Source organism: Phyllopteryx taeniolatus, chromosome 1 (assembly GCF_024500385.1).
Source record: "Phyllopteryx taeniolatus isolate TA_2022b chromosome 1, UOR_Ptae_1.2, whole genome shotgun sequence".
In the NCBI taxonomy this organism is placed as follows: Eukaryota; Metazoa; Chordata; class Actinopteri; order Syngnathiformes; family Syngnathidae; genus Phyllopteryx; species Phyllopteryx taeniolatus.
Window position 1 is genome coordinate 33166183 of NC_084502.1, and position 24366 is coordinate 33190548.

Consider the following 24366-nt stretch of genomic DNA (forward strand, 5'->3'; position numbering starts at 1 on the left):
ATATTAGGCCTACTGTATATACGTTCTGGGATGCTGCTTGACCTAAAAGCTTTTCATATTCTTAAACTATTTTCCCCCAAGGGAAATACAGTAATTACTAATACTTTGTTGCAGGGTGAATCTGGTGCCAGGGTAAAATTGTTAATTCCAATTAAAGATAACACTGTAACACAGTCCTGCAGGTATAAATCAAAGCTAACCACTGTTCATAGTAAAAGGTAAAAATGAAAGAGTTTGCTTAGTTTTGATAACAACTATCTACTGTACCTATGTATAACAGCAGGGGTGGGAATTTACAGTTATTTGTGGTGGTGAACATCATTTCACATTTCGCTGATGCCCCCTAAAGACGATCGTCTACGGTACTTCAAATTAAGAGAGCTATTCACACCAGACATCCCAGGAATCTTGCAGAGGTGCAACACTTTTGTGAAGAGGAATGGTCCAAAATTCATCCTGATCGTTGTGCACGTCTGATCTGCAACTACAGGAAACATTTGGTTGAGTTATTAAATCCAAGGGTTCACTGACTTTTTCCTCAGCCCCTCAGCCATATAACACCCAATTCAGCATTTCATCAAGCCCATCTTCAAATTGTAAAGGCAAATGGTCATGAATTTTAATACTAAAGATTTGTTTGATTGCTGCATCAATAGTTTACTCATAAATTTAGCATAGTTCTTGGAGGACAATAAACAGAACCTTGAAAAACAGGGTTCACTACAAAATGGTGACAGCAGAGAACAGGTAGCCCCGAAGGACCACGAGTAGCCGCAAGCCTTTTCTAAAAACAGCTCGCCAGTGTCTATTTATTTGTGTTGCTGTACGGGAAAAAAAAGGACCGATTTTTAAGTGAGCTGCATATATTTCTTTTGTTACCATTCTTGTTTAAAATCACACTGATGTATATTAAAAAAAAACTAGTTCAAAGGTCAGTATTGTAGCACATGATCAAACCGAGACAAGCTAAAGGGCACAATAAGATGTTATCGCAAAATAATTTGAAAAAATTTACATCAGTAGTGTGTATACAACTGGTAGCCCTTCGCATTAATCAGCACCCAAGAAGCAACTCGGTTTTATGCGTTGGTGACACGGTCTTAAACATCCATCCATCCATTTTCTGAGCCGCTTCTCCTCATGAGGGTCGCGGGCGTGCTGGAGCCTATCCCAGCTATCATCGGGCAGGAGGCGGGGTACACCCTGAACTGGTTGTCAGCCAATCGCAGGGCACATAAAAACAAACAACCATTCACACTCACAGTCACACCTACGGGCAATTTAGAGTCTCCAATTAATGCATGTTTTTGGGATGTGGGAGGAAACTGGAGTGCCCGGAGAAAACCCACACAGGCACAGGGGACAACATGCAAACTCCACACAGGCAGGGCCGGGGATTGAACCCCGGTCCTCAGAACTGTGAGGCTGACGCTCTAACCAGTCGCCACCGTCTTAAACATTAGGGCACTCAAATGCTTAGGTTCCAGTATTAGACAACTGACAAAATACTTATGACATTTTATTCCTTTGTCTGTACACCGTGATACGACGACACAGGACAAATTAAAAACATTACCAAAGAGAATAACAAAAGGGTACAATACAAAGTTGCGTTTACTGCTCATGTGTCATATTTGTCTCAGTCCAACAGTTATGAGGGGAGATGGTGAGACTCAACACTTCTTTAAAAGCCACAAGCGTGACTTCGCGATTAAGTTTTACAATCTCCACGCTGTGAACATGAACATTAAAGAGATACTTGCTGAATGCAGTCGAAACCTGGACAACATAAAGAACATACTGTAGAAAGGCAACCATTGTGGTCATCACATAAATCCCATCCACGTCAAACTTGAAATTTAACATCACTTCACATCTGGACCCAGCATACCAAAAAAGGCAACAGAAAACACAACAAATGTTTTGTTCCTGCAACAAACTTCCAATGCACCGAAAAAGGCAAATTTCAACTTCAAGTTTTTTGTGTGCTCGCATGTAAAAGGCAACAGAATAAATAAAACAAAATGGCACAGAAAAATTATGGCCAATGCAAACAGGAATAGAACATCTTGGTGGAATATTCACAGCGTAACAATTAACTTAAAGCCAGGAAAAAGCTCATCAATGACAAAAATGTCCAAAAAAAAACCAATCAGGGGAAATATGGAATCAGAACAAGGAAGAAAATTACATCTATGAGTCAATATAGTATTTGTATTTACAAACATTTACACAAGTGAGGTACCAACGAATTGATACAATTGATTATTGTGGTGATAATTCATCCAGCGCAAATAGTAGTGAGCTGGGCGGTGGTACATGCACGCCATAAAAAAGACGCTAGCAGCCAGTTAGCCAGCCAAGTATGTAGTGTGTTGACTAACAATGGACTCAAACAGCTCCAACCATTTGATAAAACACTCCCTTTACTGTGTCATGGTGGGTTTGCTTTGTGCCAGAATATCTTCAGAGTTCATGGCAAACCTATGCAGCAGGAAGTTGTTCCTAAAATGAAGCAAATTTGTTGAAAAAGTTTTTCACGTTACAATGAGAGTATCAGAACAATCAGAATACATAATGCACTAAATATAAACCAAGTAACCATCAAAACCCAATACCATATCAGTCATATTATTGGCTCTACTTGCCAGGTTGATGACACATTTGTCCTTCCTTTAAGGCATAGGTATCAACAGTTCAATTATTTTTTGGATAAGGATAAGCCAGATTTCTTGGTCGCCATATCGTAGTGCAGTTATAGGATCTCCTCCACGCCGTGTGCAAAGATCATGACCAGGCCGGGCTCAAGGATCATGTCCTCTCCCATGTGCTGGTTCTCGCAGGCCATCACCACCACCGCCTGCTTGCCCGGGATGCGCTTGGCCACATAGTTCTCGTAGTAACGACGGTTCATCTGCCGCGTCTCCAGGGAGCCCAGGCCCTGCGGCCAATTGCGCTCGTGGGCGTTCTCGATCAGGTCATTGACAATGGAGAGCGGGCAGCCGCTGTCGATGAGCGAGCGCTTGATGACTGCCTGCAGCACGGCGTCCGGGGTGGAGATCATGCCGCCCCAACGGGTCACCCTGGCAGGCTGCATGGAGTTCACCCATCTAAAAGACAATCAAGCAATTAAGGCATTTTCCCACTCAAACACTTCACACTGTGTTCCAAATTATTAGGCAAATTCTATTTTTCTAAATAGTTGAGAAAAATGACAGTTGGCATAATTAATCATAAACCGTCAGAATATAATTTCAATGTTTTTGAACAAACCTCCCAATGATAGTATTTTTTGGAAAAATTAAAAACTAAACGCACTGTTCCAAATTATTACGTACAACAGGGTTTCAAGACATTTGACAGGTTTTAAAGAACTGAAAATAGTCATTCAATTTGTAGTCTTAGGAGGTCATATTTAGAGAAATCGAAAACATCTTAACAGGTCAAGTTACATTTTGACCTTATTTGATAGCACCTTCATAATTCTTATATCCACTTGTGCGTTTTTGGAGAGTTTCTGCTCAGATTTCTTTGAGATGGAGGATTGTCATGCTTGAAGATGATTTTGCTAATGAAAACAGTTCTTAAAAGTTCTTCTTTTGGTAGCACGGAAGAATGTGGCCAGTCAAACTCCACATACTTGTCAGAGGGCATTTTTTCAGACCTTCAGGGACCCTAAAGGAGCCAAACAAGCTTTCTCCATGGCCTGAAAAATATTTATGTTTAATAAAGCTTTATAAATGTTAGTTTCAGACATGCAAACACCAAAGGCATGAAAAAGGTGACAAAAAAAACTTTTTTTATTTTTTATTTTAACATAAATTAAGCAATCTGGAAGACTCTGAAGAGTACAACAAGGCACAAGCAACAAATTGTCTTCATGCAGAAAAACATTTATTTACACCGCTCAAGTACAAATGTAAGACTAAAATTAAATTAGCCTCATTTCTTTGCTTTTTTGTTTCGGCCTCCAACTTGAGCCAGGCCCATCTCCACCTGCACCTGATGCCTGCTTCAAGCTGTGCCACATGAATATCATCCTCCTCTTTAAGCGCCCTCATTCTGGAAAATAATTGACTGCAATCATTGTCTTTTTCACTTCATTTTTCACTATTATCAACTTCAAAGGCTAATCCCAAATGCATCCTCCAGGAAAATATTAAGTACAGTATTTTTCAGTTTTTATTGGCCATTTCTGAATTTGAAGTTAGTTCATTCTGTGTTGTGACATAATCCCTAACATCCCTCCGTCGCGCAATAGATTTAACCGTAAACTAATTTGTTAATTGTAGGCACGTTTCCTAATTAGCTCAACACAAAAATACAAAAGACCAGTGCAACAAATAAGACGCTGGCTGATCTGATGAGCAAAAATGTTAACGTTAACATACGTCTTAAACGTAAGAGTAGCAATAGAGGATGTCTGCTCCAGACGTGAGTAGAGTAGCCAAACATTGTACTCAAGTAAGGGTAGTTACTTGAGAATAATTTGACTCAAGTAAAAAGCAGTCCTCCCAAAAAATACTTGAGTAAGAGTAAAAAGTACACAGTTAAATAATTACTCAAGTACTGAGTAAATAGCACAAACAATTCAAACAAAAATATCATTTGCAAAATTTCTGCACCGTGTTTTCTCAAGTTATAAGTAAGTTGAAATATCCACGTTTGGGCAGACAGTGCCAGACAAATACTACAATACATGAAAGCAGTTGTTTTTGTTCGTCTAAATGTAAACATGAGACAAACATTTTTTACAGCTTGCTTAACTCGATCGTCATCGGAGAAGCGCTGACCCCTAACTCCTTCTTTTAAAGATCCAAAAAGATAATAATCTGATGGTGCCAGATCAGGTGAGTATGGGGGATGGGTTATGGTTGTCCACTTGTCACGGAGGTCACTAAAAAAAGGCTCGGTCTTTGCCTTTGATCTGGACACCCACTTCAGACCGTGCTGTAGCCTATTCCAGGTTCCCCATCCACATTTTGTAACCTTTGGGAATTTTTTTTAGATGTGGTTTCCCTTCCAAAGAAAGAAATTGAATCACAGCTCTCCGCTTCTGATGGGCATCCAACAATGACATCGTTTCCTAAATACAGTGCCGTGAAAAAGTATTGGCCCCATTGTCATATTCTTCTTGTTTTTCCCCACTTTAAGATCAGACAAATATATATAACCCAAGTGAACCTAAAATGCTATTTTTAAATGGTGATTTCATTTATTAAGGGGAAAAAAAACCTATTCGTTACATGGCCCTGGGTGAAAAAGTAATGGCCCCCTAAACCTAATAACTGGTTGGGCCATCCTCAGCAGCAACAACTGAAATCAAGCGCTTTCTATAACTGGCAATTAATCTTTCACATCTGTGGAGACTCTTCCATGCAGAATTGTTTGAATTCAGCAACACTAGAGGGTTTTCGAGCATGAACGTCCTTTTTAAGGTCATGCCACTGCATTTCAATCGGATTCAAGTCTGGAATTTGACTAGGGCACTCCAAAACCTTTGTTTTATTTTTTTAAGCCATTCAGAAGTTGCTGGTGTGCTGTGGATCGGAATCTTGCTGCAGAACCCAAGTGCGCTTCAGCTTGAGGTCACAAATTTATGACTGAACATTCTCCTTCAGGATTTTCTGCTAAAGAGCAGAATTCATGGTTCCCTCAATCACAGCAAGTTGTCCAGGTCCTCAGGACCAAGACCACCACACTACCACCATGTTTGACTCTTGGTATGATGTTCTTTAGCTGAGATGCTGTGCTACAGTTACGCCAGATGTAACGAAAGACACACCTTCCAAAATGCTCAACTTTCAGATTGTCAGTCCATATTCTCCCAAAAGTCTTGGGAATCATTCAGATGATTTTTTGCAAAAGTAAAGGCCTCTTTATACTCCCAGCGCGGCTGACAGAGCCCGCACGCCATCACATGACTGACGCATTGGGCCGCGCGGCCCCTATGCGTCACTTGATGCACACACGGCAAAAATTGTTGCTGCACGTTGAATGCCGCGGCAATCATCTCTCGTGATTGGTCCGTTTTAGTCACATGCTGTGATGACATACTCAGTGTTCCCCTTGGTTCTACATACCACCTGCGCCGCTGTCTTCTTGATTGATTTTGCAGCATAATTAAACGTATCATCTGGTCGTTTAGGTCCATTTGTTCGAGCAGACACTGTTCCATGGTCACCAATGTTGTTACTTTGCTCCTGAAAGGAAAGTAAAAACGGCTCCTGGAAATGGCCGAAAAATGCAGAGGAAACTCCACCCTGTGGCGTCTTAGCCAATAGCAGCCGTAGCGACACCCCCCGACTTGGAGGAGAACTGCAGTACATTTTCAAAACTGCACACGTGGGTCGCGCTCGAGAATAAAGGCAAACTGCGTGCGGGATAGCCACAGTGACGTCAGCGTGGTCGCCGCACGCGCAAGTATAAAGAAGACTTCAGACGAGCCTTGATGTTTTTGGTCAGCAGTAGTTTTTGCCTTGGAACATTGCAATGGATGCCATTTTTGGCCAGTTTCTTCCTGATTGTTGTGTCACGAACACTGACCTTAACAGAGGCAAGGGAGGCCTGCAGTTCCTTCGAAGTTGTCCTGAGTTCCTTTGTGGCCTCCTGTATGAGTCATTGCTGTTCTCTTGGGGTAATCTTTGTAGGCCGGCCACTAACTGGGAAGGTTAACCACTGTTCCATGTTTTCTCCATGTGAAGATAATGGCTCTCCCTATGGTTCACTGAAATCCTAAAGCTTTAGAAATGGCTTTTGTAACCCTTTCCAGACTGATAGATGTCCATCCATCCATCCATTATCTGAGCCGCTTCTCCTCACTAGGGTCGCGGGCCTGATAGATGTCAATTACCGTAATTTCTCGTGTATAATACACACCCGCAAAGTTGACTTCAACATTCTGGAAAACCGTTCTACCTATGTATAATGCATTTTTACAATGCATGATTTTGCTATTTTGTTATTTTTTTCAAAGAACTGTTCTGAGGTTAAGCACTCTATTTGAACACGTAATACTTTGATTGAACATGTCTGGAGGTAATCAGGCTTGGTTGTTATCAGTGAAAATTGACCAAAAATTGTGATTAGCCACAATTAATTCATGATTTAACAAGAGGGGGGGAACAATACTTGTTCGCACAGGGCCAGGTAACTGAATATTTTTTTTTTTCTTTATAAATGAAACAGCATTTTAAGTTCACTTGGGTTATATTTGTCTGATATTTACATTTGTTTGATGATCTTAAACATTTAGGTGGGTAAACTACAACTATACAAAAATATAAGAATTTGAGAAGGGGGCCCAATACATTTTCATGGCACTGTAGCTGACATGAAGAGGAGAGCCTTAAACAAATTATTATTTTTTTTAAAAAATAAACCCTAAAACAAGTATTTAAACTACAAACCGTGAAAATTTCAGAAAAAAATTTAATTATTACAAGGCTAAATTAGATTGGGCTCATTACTTTTTGACTGCCCCTCTTAATGCCTGCTTTTGCTCATGTAAATTAATTAATAACGAGGGGAAACGTATAATGGATACTACAGTGGAAAAGGAGCAAAGAAGATGAAGGGACTTACTCCAAGATCTCGTTGTACTCAATGGTCTCCTCTAGATTTTGTAGGTTGGGGTTAGCGCTGCGGATGGCTCGCATGTACGCTTTGAGCATCTGAATGTCTCGTTTCTGGAGTGCGAGAGTGCCACAGTGAGTATGCTACACAGTCCTTTAAACATTTGGTCATTATGTGACCACCCACTATTAAACGTAAACCATATACTTTATTTAAAAACAAACACGCACACAAACAAAAAACTGAATACTTTTACACCTCCCACACACTTTCAACAGATTTCAACTTATTAAAACATACATGAACTTATCAAAACACATTTTTAAATATTCCTCAGTACCTGTTTTCATACTCTCCCCGTCAAGAAATGGGGAGACTATAGTATAACATAACTTTGGGGAAATGAAAGTAATAATAATAAATAAATCACGTGCACAGTTCTTCAAATAAGAGGCTAGCGTGCTTGCTTCAAGATGTTTGTCACTCCCATTTGAAGTTTACTGTAAAACTAACACAAACAATAAAAAAAGACAATTTAACATCGTAGAGTACAACTAAACCATATGCTGCATAACAAAAGTATGTTTGCTTCATGCTAACATACAATGCATATCACAACAGACAGGCTAATGGAAATTAGCATCAATGCAAAAGTAATTATCAACCTTCAAATAACTTTGCTTTAGTGATTGCTCTCCATCATGCCCGGTTTCTTATGACACGTGATGCCTTCAATAAATTATTGCGTGACAGTAAGCTGCTTTTTAGTGGAAGTTTGTGGGTTGTAGTTCCCCTCGTAAAGCATTACTCCCACTCAGCTGGATGCTGACGTTTTTGATGCTGGAATAAGTTCGCTGTGATGCTGTCTTTTGTTGCAATGGGCTATCGACATCCTGCAGCCACTTATTCCACGTTTGTCGCCACAAACCCAAACAACTGATGATAAAATGCCTTTTTATTGTGGGGGGCCAAACCTTTCGCTCTCTTCAGTGGTAGGCATGTTACGCAAGTGTGTGTATCTCTGTGGCGGAAACAAGGGCTACGGAAGCCCATAGGGGGGAAACGTGCACCCCAGCAAGAGGTTTCCTTCTTCACTCACTTTTTTAAATTGTTTGCATTAAAAGATAATAATAATAATAATAGTTTAAATAAATAAATATTGCTGTCCAGACAGCAGCAAAGCCTTTAAATATGGCATTAGTGCACCATCTGTTGTTCACATACACACACAATCGCCCTCCTTGTTGACTCCTGCTCCATCCCACTTCCTCCCAATTCAGAGTGATCTTTAAAAAAATAAAAAAATAAAAAAATCCCACTCCCACAGATATTGATCCCATTCCCGAGCCAAGATTTTATAGAATCCCACGAAAACCACGGACGGTTTCAACTCCCATTATAGTTTCCACTCTCGATGACTTTGTTGTCGTAGTTCCCGCTCCTTCCCGATCCAGAGATTTATAGTGAAATTCACTCCCGTCCCGCGGGAGGGACCCGGTAGAAATCCCGAAAAAAATGTCAGCTGTCTTACCGGACTCACTCGTTCTATCTGCTCTGAAGCTAGTGTGTCCTGCTAGCTCGATGGCGGACTCTGGGATGAAGGAATCCAGCCACCTCTCCGTTATTACCATCACACAGTAATCCATCTAGTGAGTGGTAATCCGAAGTCGTAGCTCATCCATCCCCCCCAAAAATGCTTAAACTACTCCTAACTTTGCCCCAACTTGAAAACCGATCGAGTTACTGCGATTGCTCGAGGCGCCATCTTGAAATATTTCACTTGTATTTTGATTTCTGCATCCCACTCTGAAACAGTTGAGAATCCATCCATCCATTTTCTGATCCACTTCTCCTCACTACGGTCGCGGGCATGCTGGAGCCTATCCCAGCTATCATCGGGCAAGAGGTTTCCCGTCAATCGCAGGGCACATACAAACAAACGACCATTCACACTCACATTCACACCTACGGGCAATTTAGAGTCGTTAATTAACCTACCATGCATGTTTTTGGGATGTGGGAGGAAACTGGAGTGCCCGGAGAAAACCCACGCAGGCACGGGGAGAACATGCAAACTCCACACAGGCGGGGCCGGGGATTGAACCACGGTCCTCAGAACTGTGAGGCAGACTCTATAACCAGTCGTCCACCGTGCCGCCAGTTGAGAATCACTACTTTAAAAACTAGTAACTGAAAGTTTTCATTTGGATCAACGAGCTAAACCAGGTGTGTCAAACTAATTTTAGTCGTGGGCCACATTGTAGTCATGGTTTCCCTCAGAGGGCCATTGACTGTGAAACCATATAAATATTTAGTCACCTCATTATTACATACACACAACAAATTGATGGATACCTAGTTTTGAAATCAAAAGTCAAGGATAATAGTTTGTTCAACTATTGTTCAAGTTACCATAAACAGAAAATGCTTGCAATGTCTCAACACTATTTATTGTTATTTGATGAGCATTTGAGCAATAATCATGGAAGTTGACACAGATGATTTGCTTTCGTGGGGCACATGAAATGACTTGGCGGGCCAGATTTGGCCCCCGGACCTTGAGTTTGACACCTGTGATCTAAACGATCGTAACATTTTCTTCGATGAAACAAAGCTCCACTGTAATAAGAACATGAAAGGAAGTGGTTGTTTAAGGAAATGAACACAAACAATGGAAATTGTTGTACAGGAAGTCCTCGAGTTACGACGTACTCGACCTACGACGTTTCGACTTTACGCCGCCCGTGCCTCGTCCGCCATTTTGTCCCCAGCACCAGTGTTTCTGCTTAGCTAGTGCATAGTGCTTGTCTGTGTTTGTGCGCCGGGAGTATCTTTGCCTTTTTCGCCCTCCTTTTTTCAGACTCTCAGCAAAAATGGTAAGTACAGAATCTTATTTTTTATTTTAATGTATTTTAGTTTCTTTATACGAAGTGTTAACCTTTCCTGCTACGGTCACCTGACCGTGGTCGGGAGACGCATGGTAGACGCCTTCTCCAGGGCCGAGGTTGTCCTCCTCGGGGTTAACTCCCTTCTCTCGTCGCACAGCTGAGCTGAGTGGCGGCAACAATAAAGGCACGAAGCACAGATTTGCTGCTTTAATGGCTTTATTAGCTCCTCTTCACATTCAACGTCAACGGGTCCTGCGCTAATCGCTACTCCTCCCCGGTCGCCGTCACTACACTTGCCACTGTACACACTCGCACCTGCACGCACTCCTTTCTCCTTCACAGTCCCGCCGGACGACGCCTGCGCAGTCCCGTCTCACTCACACGTCGACGCTCACGCCCACACACACACTGAGCTTGCTGTCACAGTCACGTGGGACAATACCCATAACAGAAGTATTTTGACGTAAATTTCAACTTTAACGGTGAAAGCCGATTTACGCGGAAATTCGGGTTACGTCACCAGCGTAGGAACGGAACTCGTTCGTAAATCGAGGACTTCCTGTAATTTTATCTGACAGAGACAGACAAAAAGTGGGCGAGTAGGGGTACCAAACATACATTTTTAGCAACTACTAACAATGAAAATAATTGTTCAGTCAGGGTCCGACGTTAAGCCTTTTTGAGTGGTGGCCCTTGGGCCACCATGAGCCAAGTTGTGATGGAATTTGTTGTAAAAGCCCCGTATATTCCCGATATATTTTTTCAATTAATTTTAGGGATTATTTCGTATTTAGCGTCTTTATACTGTATTATTTAAGTCCCTTTAAGAAATTATTAGAACAACTGCATTCATGGCGATGACTCTGTACTAACCTCACTAAAATCAAGCAATTGCACAAATAATAACGCGTCAAAGAATAAATAATTAAATAATTATTAAAATATTTACTTAGCACTGCCAACAAAGTTTTATCTTGTCTTGATGATGTGCATTCTATGTATAATTAGGGGTACTCCGATCAGGGTTTTATGCTCCCAATTCCTGTGCCGATAATCTGTAAAATCTGACGATCACTACCGATATGATCATATAGATTAGCTGTAAATTTTTCAATTTATTTATGGTGAGTGCTATTAACTACAGACCCTTTCCAAAAAATTTGAATGTCATGGAAAGGTTTATTTCCATAATTCCATTGAAAAAGTTAAACTTTCATAGATTGTAGATTCAGGCACCACAATTTAAACAATTTCAAGTATTTGTTTATTTTTACATAATTTGGACTTCCAGCTCATAAAACCCACAAAATCAGGAATTCAAAACATTTTAATACTGTGAAGAAATCAGACCAAATTTTGCAGGCCATAAATGTTTTGAACTGAGTGTCACACACTAATCATCTACTAAACTCAAAGCACCTGCACAGGTTTCCCCAGGTGTCATGAAATTGCTTCAGTTTAGCTCAATTGTCTCAGTTGGGTTCAATATGGGGAAGACTACAGACTTGACAACTGGCCATCATTGATACCCTCCATAGGCTGGGTAAATCACAAAAGTTCATAGCTCAAATAATACGTTCAAATAAATACTTGAAATAGTTTAAATTATGGGCCCTGAATCTATATCTATGAAAGTTTAAAAGTTCCTATCTTTTTTTTTTTTTGTCCTGTTCGGCTGTTAGGTCAAGCAGAATGGAGGATCTGTATCCCTTTTATGCCGGAACAGTTTTACTGTGTAACAGTGGAGTTTTTAAGATGCCGCTGTGGTTTAATCGACGTTTATTGAGAATCAGAGTCGATCAGTCGAACAGAACAAAGTTTCTAGAGGGGAGAGAGAAACGAAGACAAAAGACAAAAGCTCTAATTGTAAACAGGATGAGAAAAGTAAATCATTACATATCTCCAACAATGAAACATTCGATAATGAGTGTTGTATGGGGCTATAGTGCTACACCCTGTGAGGGAAGGACAGGACAAGATAGAACAGTACAAGGACAGGAGAAGAAGCATGCAGGACAAGGGTCGTGAACCGGCTGTACACCTTAAGTGTGGTGGGATTGACAAAATGATAAAAGTCTATAGGACGAGAGTGTGAGTGAGGGGATACCCAAGCAATTCGTATACTCCTGACTCATTTGTCGCAATCAGTGGGTGGCCCCACACCCAGCGAAAGAGTCCCAGGGGTGTGTGCTTGCGGACACATGCAAGTGAATTGACACCGTTTCGCATGCACAAACACTGACAGAAGTGTCCTATAATGGCTGTGCCTGCCCCGCGGAGGCTGAGGACCCCACCTAATCAATCGGGGGGCGGGATCGGGCCACGGGTCCACCCGAGAGCAGCCTGGTGGACGGGACACATCCCTCACAGAGGGCGGTCCGCCGGCCCCGCCGAGGCGCCCCGACAACTGGCCACCCGGAGGAGGCCACAGGGACCCACTGCCACTGAGACATTAGCTCAATTGTCTCAGTTGGGTTCAATATGGGGAAGACTACAGACTTGACAACTGGCCAGAAGACCGTCATTGATACCCTCCATAGGATGGGTAAGTCACAAAAGTTCATAGCTCAAATAATAAGTTCAAATAAATACTTGAAATAGTTTAAATTATGGGCCCTGAATCTATATCTATAAAAGTTTAACTTTTTGAATGGAATTATGGAAATAAATGAACTTTTCCATAATATTCTAATTTTTTTGGAAAGGGTCTGTATATAATCTGACATGCAGATTACAGGCAGTGTGTTGCGATGCATGCATGGAGCTACTTGTTTAATGTAAATTAAAGAGAAAAAGAAAGTCACAATATAATGTTAATAAACTCCTTTTTCACAGATGAGGAAGAATATATGCCCGTTAGTATTGTTATATTACCTGTCTGTATGTGTTACTATGACGTTTGTGTGTGAATAGTCGTTATTTGAAGGTAAATCCCTCCCAGGACCAAATGCTAATTTTACCTAGCCTGACACCAGGGTTTTTCATTGACTGTTAGCATTAAAAATGGCGATTTCTAAAACTATGTGTCTTGTATTTAAAAAAACAATGAGTGTAATTATGTTTGTTGTGCACTTAGTTTTACAGTAAACTCCAACTAAACTCAGTAAACAGCTTAAAGCACGATCAGGGAGGGCAGACTAATATTCTACAGGCTTCAAAGTACGAGCTACTGTCTGAGGGTAGGGGCGTTAGCTTCGGCTACCGTCTTGAGGCTAACCCGAATGCATGCCCGTTTATCCAGTCAGGCGGTGCTGGTCGTGGTTTCTCCTTGCATCATCACAACATCCTGTCTTTGGAGGAATGTTTTGGCGATGAAATCATTTCAGACCAACACTGAAAATGCCATTTTGGGCCATTTTCGTCATACGGTGACTTAGAATTTTATGTGCCATGCGATTGGCTGGCGACCAGTTCAGGGTGTACCCCGCCTCTCGCCCGAAGATAGCTGGATAGGCTCCAGCACGCCTGAGACCCTAGTGAGGAAAAGCGGAACAGAAAATGGATGGACAGATATAAATTTGTACAAGCCGGAGCGGGCCAATGTCTATATGTAGGTGGTGGCCCGACATAGAGGCGTAGTGGCCCCGGGCCACCGTTAATTTCGGACCCTGTTCATGCTTGTTATGGAAAAGAAATAAAAAAGAAAAGAGTCACAAGACAATCAGCCACACACGCAGACACACTTACTTGTTCGCCCAGCTGGTGTTTATGTTCGGCCACAGTTTTCTCCAGATCTGAAATTTTGCCCTGCTGCAGCTGGACGACACCTCGCAAGTGTTTGATGCAATTATGGTTGGGCAGCTCGTCTTTGGGCATCTCCAGGCTGCCGGTGGGAGAAGAAAGAAGACAACTTACATTCTCAGAAATGATAAATCATTTTGGATTGTTAAGAACTTTCTTCTTCATGATGCATTTGCATATGATCGAGTCTGAATAAACAAGAGTTTGTTGTTTTGGCAAGACATCTGGGGGTAATTCCGGCAAGCAGGTTCAACATGCTCCTAACCTAAACCTGAGTTCTGAGTTGACATCCCCTAAACTCGAAAACTGATCATTCAGGTCCAGAAAAGCTGATCTGAATTAGTTCAATCAAGTCTGACCAGTGAGTACGCTTACCTTGAGCTAAGTTCGTGCACGGCCAAAACAAAAAGACATCTTCAATGGATGCCCCCAATATGTGGATTCAGCATGGAAACTGACAGAAACATGAAGTTACTTCCCTCTTGGAATTGGAGGCGCTAATGAGAGCAATTGTTTGAAGACCAGAATGTAACAGTCTATATGAATAGAAATATAATAAACATTAACATGGTATTTTTACTCAGCCATCCACATTAGATTTGGAAGCCAATATGTATCTACCAACCTGTCTCAATCTAATTATACTGGGGAGGAGCAAAATGTTTGTGCTCAAGGGCTACATTGGATTTGGATTTTATTTTTTCCCCCTTTTTGCACAATTGTCAAAAAAAATACAAATAAATGTACCGGCATTACTAGATAACTAGCAACCCTTTACTGCTCAGTGACTGTTTTTTTTTTTTTGTCAATGTCTTCATGTCTCCAAAGTGTTCTGTAAATTGACTGTCTGTTGTACTAGAGCGGCTCCAACTACCGGAGACAAATTCCTTGTGTGTTTTGGACATACTTGGCAAATAAAGATGATTCTGATTCTGAAATCGACAGATGAGGCAGGTTGCAGAAGAGTTAAAGAAAAAGTATGAAAAAATTATTTTACAATTTATTGTTGAATAGTATTTGTATTTATAATAACCAATTATATTAGACTAATGAATAAAAACAATAAATAAATATGAAAACAATTTAACCAAAAAACTATCAATTCACATTTTAAAATTGTATTATTTCTAATTAATGTAATTGTAATTAATGGATCAGTTATCATTTTAAAATGTTAAATATGTAAAATTATTTTAGCAATAATTTATTGTAATGACTACAAATCGATTAAGCAATTATTTCATTAGCTAAATTAATAAACAGAAATACAAAATGAAATATAATATATATATATATATATATATATATATATATATAAATTAAAAAAACAAAATAAATTCCCATTTTTAATTGATTAATTAATGAATTAAAACATTTATATGCAGTGGCGGCACGGTGACCGAGTGGTTCTGAGGACCTGGGTTCAAATCCGGCGTCGCCTGTGTGGAGTTTGCATGTTCTCCCCGTGCCTGCATGGGTTTTCTCCGGGTACTCCGGTTTCCTCCCAAATCCCCAAAACATGTTTGATAGGTTAATTGAAGACTCTAAATTGCCCATAGGTGTGAATGTGAGTGAAAATGGTTATGTGCCCTGTGATTGGCTGATGACCAGTTCAGGGTGTACCCCGCCTCTTGCCCACAGATAGCTGGGATAGGTTCCAGCACGCCTGTGACCCGAGTGAGGATAAGCGCTAAGTATTGGAAATGGATGGATGGATTGATATGCAGTCACTCAACTCAAGTTAACTCATTCCCTGCTAATGTCGTCCAAAGACGTCATTCAGAATTGAGTTATTCTCTGCCAATGCCGTCTAAAAACGTCAATGCCGTTTACTAACGGGGATGGGTGGGGGAAGGGTCTTGTGCACTTTGTGTGAGATTGTCAAGCTTCTGGATAACTGCAATGAGGAATGGCACCCTGTAGAGGGCAACAATGCCTTGAGGTGAATGTCCCTCCCTCAGATTGAAGAAGAGGAAGAAGAAGGATGGGGCAGGGTGCAGGGTGCAAGAGACATGATAAAAGGCAGAAAATGGCAGAAAAGAGAGAAGACAAAATGAAAAAACAAACAAAAAAAAAAGCTTTCGGTACTAGAAGTTGATTGCGCCAAGGCAAGAAAAATATTCCTGCGACCGACAGGAATGACGCCTTAGATCATGTGGGGGAATAAAGGATGATGCTCAGAGCCAATCCCTTTGCAGCAAAGCTATCGCCCAAAATGCCGGGCCATATGGCGAGATCCTCTCGGACTCTTGCCAGCTGATCGTCTGCCGACCAGGATTTGAGTAAATGGGATACGGAATCGTGATGAGTGAACTCCCTCTGGATCGCCTGGAAGCAGCGGAGATTAATCCGGAGTTTCCTCCAGATGACAAATGGAGACGAAGTTAAATTGTTTCCAGCTCTACATTTACCGAGCAAAAATGCTCTTTCAATCCTTGTTACATAAAAACATAATTTAGTCCCACTAGTGCACATTACAATATACAATATGAATTTTTCATTTCCAGCTCGTCCATCTTGCAGTAATTCAACACCAGCGAGTTGAACGTCTTTTAGGATTGCGATGAAGAAAAGTACGTTTTTTTTACCCTTGCAAAACACGTCATCAATAAAAATGATTTTCTAGTAATCGTATGTATTTTTAAAACTTACAGGTTATGCATCCAGCAGACGTTCGGCTCCCATTCCAGTACAAACAAAAAAGGTAATTGAAAGCTTTTTTTTGTCCTCCACGTCCCACTCCAGCAATTTCAACAATGTATTTTTTAATAGTAATAGTTATATTTCTAAACTGCACAGGTTGTGCTTCGAGCAGCGGTAGGGACTGGTTTCAAGGACAATGGCAACCACATAAGATCCCATTCACCGCCACCAAAGAATAAAATCCAGATGTGGGTAAAACCTTGCTAGATTTTATGTACAAGGTAATAAAAAATGTGACTTGAAAAAAAAAAAACGATCGAGGAGGAGGAGGAAGAAAGTGCAGGTGTGGGAGTCCCATTTGTCCATACATTTTTCTCTAATGTGAATTCTGTACATAGTTATACTTGTAAATAAATTATGTTTCTGTAAAAAGCACTCTCTCAGTGTTGTTTTATGTTCAGATGCTTGAGATTTTCACTAAAGAAAACAATATTGGCGTCAAAGTCATTGTTCTGCTTGATCTCTCTGCTTTCACAAAGGTTTTCTCAGTTTTTTTCCCTTCAGAAACAGATTTGGCTGAAACTAGCCTATATTTGACTGCTAGTTACTAAAGAACGGTATAAGCTAGAGAGAGAGACTTTTTTCAGATGAAAGAAGAAAGTCTGATCTTTCTTTTGGTCGTTTTTGTCCTTACATAGTCACCGTGCACAATATTCTGTGGGGCTTGAAAAATGAGTGCAATTGCTCAAAAATGCCTTGCACTCTGGGGGTTCCCTGCTCAGGAAACGGCTCGCAGTGAATGAGTTAATATGATCAAAGAGTGGACAAGAGAAACAGAACGACAGTCACTCACCCACATCCCTCTTCACAGTTGACGGGCCTTTTGGGGTTGTGCTCGCAGTCCTTGAGGTGCGACTGCAGCTGGTCCAGTCGAAGCGTAGCCGTGCAACCGAAGCTGGCGTTGTCACAGCTGATCTGCAGTTTGGAAAGCATGTTGCGCATGATGCGTGGCACGGGCCGCAGGTGAGCCAGCGTCACCACAGTGCGGTCCACAGGACAGATCTGCTGCTGGGCGAACCACTGCGTGATGCAGGCATTGCAGAAAGCGTGCTCACAGTGTGGGGCCTGAAACGATAGCAGAGAGAGCCCAGAATATAACACTTCTTCATATAGTTTAAACAGTTTTATATTCATCGTTGTTTGTGGTTAGAATTTGATTTATTGCAGCATGAAAACATCTAATAGACCTAAGATGATGTGCACATCATCCAGAGTGACTCCTCACAAGTACAGACTGGGAAGTAGGGCTGGGCGATATGAATAAATTAAAAATATACCCATCCATCCATTTTCTATACCGCTCACCCTCACTAGGGTCGCGGGCATGCTGGAGCCTATCCCAGCTATCTTCGGGCGGGGTACACCCTGAACTGGTTGCCAGCCACTCACAGGGCACAGAGAAACAACCATTTGCACGCACATTCATACCTACGGGCAATTTAGAGTCTTCAATCAACCTATCAAGCATGTTTTTGGGATCTGGGAGGAAACCTGAGTACCCGGAGAAAACCCACGCAGGCACAGGGAGAACATGCAAACTCCACACAGACAGGGCCGGGATTTGAACACCGGTCCTCAGGACTGTGAGACAGATGTGCTCACCAGTCGTCCACCATGCCGCTTTATAAATATATATGAAAACATTTATGAAAACATAAAATATATATATTTTTCCCCTTTGCTTAGAGAAAAAGCAAATGACAATGACATTTATATCAAGAATGACATTTGTGCATGGGATTCCTAAGACCGCCGATCTCGGTTATCAGCTGTGTGTGTATTTCCTTACTCTAACATGACGGGATGTGCGTGACAACAGCCAATCAGAGACTTCCTTTTACTGCTCCACTTCCGTTTGCAAGAAGCGGGAGTAAACAGAAACCACGCTTCCTCGGGTGTCCTGTCGCGAGATCGAGACGGCGACTTAGCCATCCTCGGAGCCCACTGAGTCGGCGGCGACCCATCCTCGCCCCGGTGACGGAGCAGACGTCGGTTGTGTGGCGGCGTCTACAAAGCGACGCCAGACGTTCCCAGTAGACGTTTGGGCCTGCCACGTCGGACTGGCATTTTCCTCCACCATCGGAGCCAACTCACCACGAGGTGGTGATCAGTTGACAGCTCCGCCCCTCTCTTCACCCGAGCGGCCGCAAGTCTGATGACACGACCACAAAGTCGATCATCGAAGTGCAACCTAGGGTGTCCTGGTGCCAAGTGCACGTGTGGACACCCTTATGCTTGAACATGATGTTCGTTACGGACAAGCCGTGATGAGCACAGAAGTCTAATAACAGAACACCGCTCAGGTTCTGATCGGGGGGGCCCTTCCTCCCAATCACATCCTTCCAGGTCTCACTGTCATTGCCCATATGAGCATTGAAGTCCCCCAGCAGAACGATGGAGTCCCCAGCGGGAGCGCGCTCCAGCACCCCTTCTAAGGACTCCAAAAAGGGTGGGTACTCTGAACTGCTGTTTGGTGCATAGGCACAAACAAGTCAGAACTCGTCCCCCCACCCGAAGGCGGAGGGAGGCTACCCTCTCGTCCACCGGAGTGTACCCCAACGTACAGGCGCCGAGTTGGGGGCAATAAGTACACCCACACCTGCTCGGCGCCTCTCACCGTGGGCAACTCCAGAGTGGAAGAGAGTCCAACCCCTCAAGAGGACTGGTACCAAAGCCCAAGCAGTGTGTGGAGGCGAGTCCAACTATATCTGGTCAAAACTTCTCGACCTCACACACCAGCTCAGGCTCCTTCCCTGCCAGAGAGGTGACATTCCACATCCCTCGAGCCAGCTTCTGTAGCCGGGGATCGGATCGCCAAGGTCCCTGCCTTTGGCCACGGCCTAGCTCGCACTGCACGTGACCCCTATGGCCCCTCATGTTATTATTATTTTTTTTTTAAATAACTATTGGCGGTCAGATATTTACAGTACTACGTCAAAAGACGCGACAATGCTAAAGATAAACTAGCTTTTGAATTCAGATATACTGTACTCGATGGCGACACAGAGTAAATTTATTTTGCGGAGGCAATCAATGATGTCATTGATCAGGTCAGTGAATGACATTAAAGCCAATCAGCCTGAAATGCTAATTATCGGCCGATACCGATCAAGACAATCAGTACGGCGTAAAGTCTAATTAGCACGCTCAGTCACTGCCGTACTTAGCATTTTTCATATGATTGTTTCTGTTTGTGGCCCAGAAGTTTTCACAAATGTTTACTGTAATTTTGGTATTTTGAGGTTATGACTGGTGCACAAGAACTAGTTTGCGCAGCGACATAAGAATACATTTTCACGCGGCACGAAACGACACCCTCAGCTCCTCCTGTACTTAACTGCATTTGAGTGTTTTATATTTATGGCCAAGAAGTGTTTTTCATACAAATATTTTGCGTAATTGTGACTTCACTATTTCATCAGCATAGGTCAGTGATAGAGTCCTGTGTATTGAGACTTACAAAAGAGAAAATCTGTGAACCGAGGACCCCCTGTATATTTGTATGGTAGAATTATGAGAGAAAAGTTCATTTTTGTTGTCAGATATTTCATTTCTTATAATTTCTCAATGCATAATGTGCAGGAAGACAGTTTCTTTCTTAAGTTACATACTGTAACTATCGTGATGTTTGGTAGATGGTTTTCTGCCAATATATCGATTGACATCTGATCTCTGTATCATGACATTATTGTTGACGTTAAAATAGTGTGATATCGTATCTCGAGTTATTTTCATCATGGCAACAGTAAGAAGTCCAGTTAAATCTCTTAGTCTGGATTTACACTGCAGGTCCAAGTGTCCAATTCCGATTGAGTTCCTACTATTACATGTACGGGACAAATGTATTAAACCACCCACCTGAAAGAGACCAACTAGCATTACAGAGTGCTTTAATGAGGACTCTTTCAATTACAATGAGCTTTTAAACCCAAAATTTGTGGCAGCTCACTGAGTTTCTCTGAGAAGTCAGAAATGAATCTGGCACAATATACAACCACAAACTTTTTTTTGCAGTTTTTCTTTAAATAAGAATTTGACATCTTAATTTAATTTACTATTTTTTCAGTAAATTGGAAAATTAGTGGATGACAACAATATTTTTTGTTACAAATATCACTCAGGCTAATGCCGAGTTTCCATATCCAACCTCGACTGTTTACATTTACTGAAAACCTGAGACAACACATTCAACTACACATCTGTCAACATCGTCAACACAATCAGTGACACACGGATGTATACAATTATGTATAAACAACACAATACAAATCTATTAAATGCTACATATGATTTAGTTGGCATCTTGGGGAGAAAAACAAAAATCGAAATTCGTGTCACTTGTAGCGTAACTCCAGCCTTTGTTGAGCTACAGCAGTCACTACACAAAACTTCATGGAAATGTGCGCCGTGACTAACATACCTGCACTGGTTCTTCTAGAACACCGCTACATATTGGACACAGTAGGTCTTCATCCACCTCCCCTTGGAACCTCGTCACGTCGTAGCCCATGGTGCATCACTGACCCCGACCACCCCCTACAACAACACTTAAAGTGTGACTTGTGTACCCACCTTAAGGGAAGAAAAGTTAGAAAGACAGAAAATGACAGAGGCTACCTCATTCACAAACAGCCTGGTGTACTTCCATTCAGCTGGTGGACAAGCTCTTTTGACCGACACAAAGACTCTGAAAAAAAACAAACACACTCACAAACATCTCCAGGGCTATTTTGGGTTTGTTTTTGTCAAGCTACACGCTTGTCCAAAAACACCAGCACCAAACTATTAAATGAAAGAAACATCAGCACTTAAATAAAATGACTTCGCATTGAAACCACCCCGAATCTTTTGTAACTCAGGCCATAAAAGCTCAACCATTATCATTAGAGGGTGTGCACAACTAGCTTATTGTAATTGTTTTGTTTTGGTTCTTTTTAATTATACACAGGGAGTCCTTGTTTTACGACGTCATGCGCTGTTTCGAGGTTTGTTTTTCAAGGCGCAATGAACATTTTTTCCCCACATTTACTACAATTATGACAAAGTTAAGAACAGCGCGAACTTAACTAGTTTGTGTAACGGCATAAGAATAAGTGGTCATGCATGTCAGACTATGCCGTAGTCCGACTTACGTAGTAACCCGTCGCCGATGTAGAAGTTGAACTCCGTCGCAAAGCGAGGACCCCCGTCTCATTTTTTTCCCCCCGTTACTTTAAATGGGGGTGCTTATGTTTATATATATTATATATTTTTCTACATACACTAACTCCCAGTTAAGAATTAGATCTCTATTAATTAGCGAATGATATTTTTTCGTGTTACCACGATCCAGCCATGCATCGTGCTATCCACATCACTTGCAAGCAGGTGATGCTGTGCCCTCCTCCGGTCTGGAGACACTCGCTCTCTTCAGCCCCATCACACTCATCACACACCCCAAAACGAGCCGTGCTACGAAGTCAGCAACGTGCCGCTTTTTCACCCCGTGTGCCGTCAAATGCACACTCAATGCGCGCATCCTTAGAATGAATTTGCGGATGAGTCTTGTCTCAGACACTCGCGAGCTAGCTACCGAACCACTTAGCAACATCGACGTTGTCGCTGTTTTCCTCTGGACATTAGCCTCGCAGCTAGCCATTGACAACTACAACATTAGCAAGCTACGCGCCGACAAATGGCGATCTACCCTGATGCGCACTCGACCAAAACACCGTAACAAAGCGACGGACTTACTTGACGGGTCAGTAAAACAGCAGTCGGCGAGGGTTTGTGTGTACTTTGCCTAGCTGGCTGTTAGCTTGGGCTAGTGGCGTCCTGCCGCGCTACATCCGACCGACGTCGCGACGTCACTCATACGCCGACGGGCAATGACGTCATCGCGCACATTTTGCCAAAAGTTGGTCAGACGCACGCTGGAAATTGTTATTTATTATTTATGTCACTGTGGTTCATAATCAACAGTGACAATTTCACAAAAAAATAAAATAAACCAGAATTGGAAAAAGTACTCATACTCTGTGCCTAAGTAGAAGTACATATGCTTGTTTAAAAAAGACGTAAGAGCAGCCTACTAATTAAACTCCTATACTAAAGACTCAAAAATGTTCTTACCTTTGTCTTTTGTTTGAACCCACCCACTTTTCACGTGAGCAAAAGTATTGGAACATTTGACTGAAGGGTGTTTCTAGTTGCTCAGGTGTTGCCTTTTAGATTGATTGCTTAAACATTAGATAGTGCTTGTTTTGGCTTTGAGTTTCACCTGTGAAAACTGCATTTGCTGTGAAGCAAACATGAAGACAAGAGAGATGTCTATGGGAGAAAAGCAAACAATTTTGAAGCTGAGAGACGAGGGAAAATCGATCAGAGCTATTGCACAAACATTGGGCATAGCCAATACAACAATTTGGAATGTGCTGAAAAAGAAAGAAACTACTGGTGTACTGAGCAACAGACATCAAACAGGTCAGCCAAGGGCATCAACAGCATTTGATGACAGAAACATTGTGAGAGCTGTGAAGAAAGACAACAGTCAGTGACATCACTGCCAACCTCCACAGGGCAGGGGTGAAGGTATCACAATCCACTGTTCGAAGAAGACTTTGAGCGAAGAAATATACAGGACATACCACAAGATGCAAACCACTCATCAGCAAAAAGAAATGGAAGGCCAGATTGGAATTTGCAAAGAAGTACAGAGCTGAGCCACAAAAGTTTTGGAACAAAGTTTTCTGGACTGATGAGACCAAGATTAACCTCTACCAAAGTGATGGAAAGGCCAAAGTATGGAGAAAGAAAGGATCTGTTTATGATTCAAAACACACAAGCTCATCTGTGAAGCATGGTGGAGGTAATTTCATGACTTGGGCTTGCATGGGTGCTTCTGGAACGGGGTCACTAGTCTTTATTGATGATCTAACTCATGATGGTAGCAGCAGAATTAATTCTGCAGTCTACAAAACAATTTTGTCTGGCAATTTACAGAAAAATGCATCCAAACTAATCGGGAGAAGTTTCATCATGCAACAAGACAATGACCCAAAACACACTGCCAACACAACAAAATTGAAGGTCTTAGTCAATCACTGGACCTTAACCCAATAGAGCATGCATTTTACCTCCTGAAGAGGAGACTGAAGGGAGAAACCCCCAGAAACAAACAAGAACTGAAAGAGGCTGCAGTAAAGGCCTGGAAAAGCATTTCAAATGAAGAATGGAACAGTCTGGTGAAGTCAGTGGTTCACAGGCTTGATGCATCTATTGCAAGTAAGGGTTATGCCACCAAATATTACATTTTTTTCACTTTAATTTAATAATGTCTGTTCCAATACTTTTGCTCTCTTGAAAAGTTGGTGGCTTCAAACAAAAGGTGCTCTGTCCTGACTTGTTTCAGACATCTAGATGTAAATACCATGAAATAAAAGCCTGAATTCTGAACTTTTGTCTTGTGTTAATCTTTTGA

The 24366-nt window shown here is 41.8% G+C and overlaps 1 protein-coding gene across 1 annotated transcript; it reads right to left on the minus strand.

The window, feature by feature from the left end:
- Window positions 1-1506: 1506 nt before the first annotated feature.
- rnf41 (ring finger protein 41) lies at window positions 1507-22795 on the minus strand. Its single transcript, XM_061790177.1, has 7 exons — window positions 22641-22795; window positions 21525-21594; window positions 21328-21443; window positions 17701-17972; window positions 14151-14286; window positions 7585-7688; window positions 1507-3110 (listed from the first exon to the last, which is right to left on the minus strand). The coding sequence occupies exons 3-7, from the start codon at window positions 21415-21417 to the stop codon at window positions 2756-2758; spliced, it is 957 nt and encodes a 318-aa protein (XP_061646161.1). The 5' UTR covers window positions 21418-21443; window positions 21525-21594; window positions 22641-22795; the 3' UTR covers window positions 1507-2755.
- Window positions 22796-24366: the final 1571 nt, after the last annotated feature.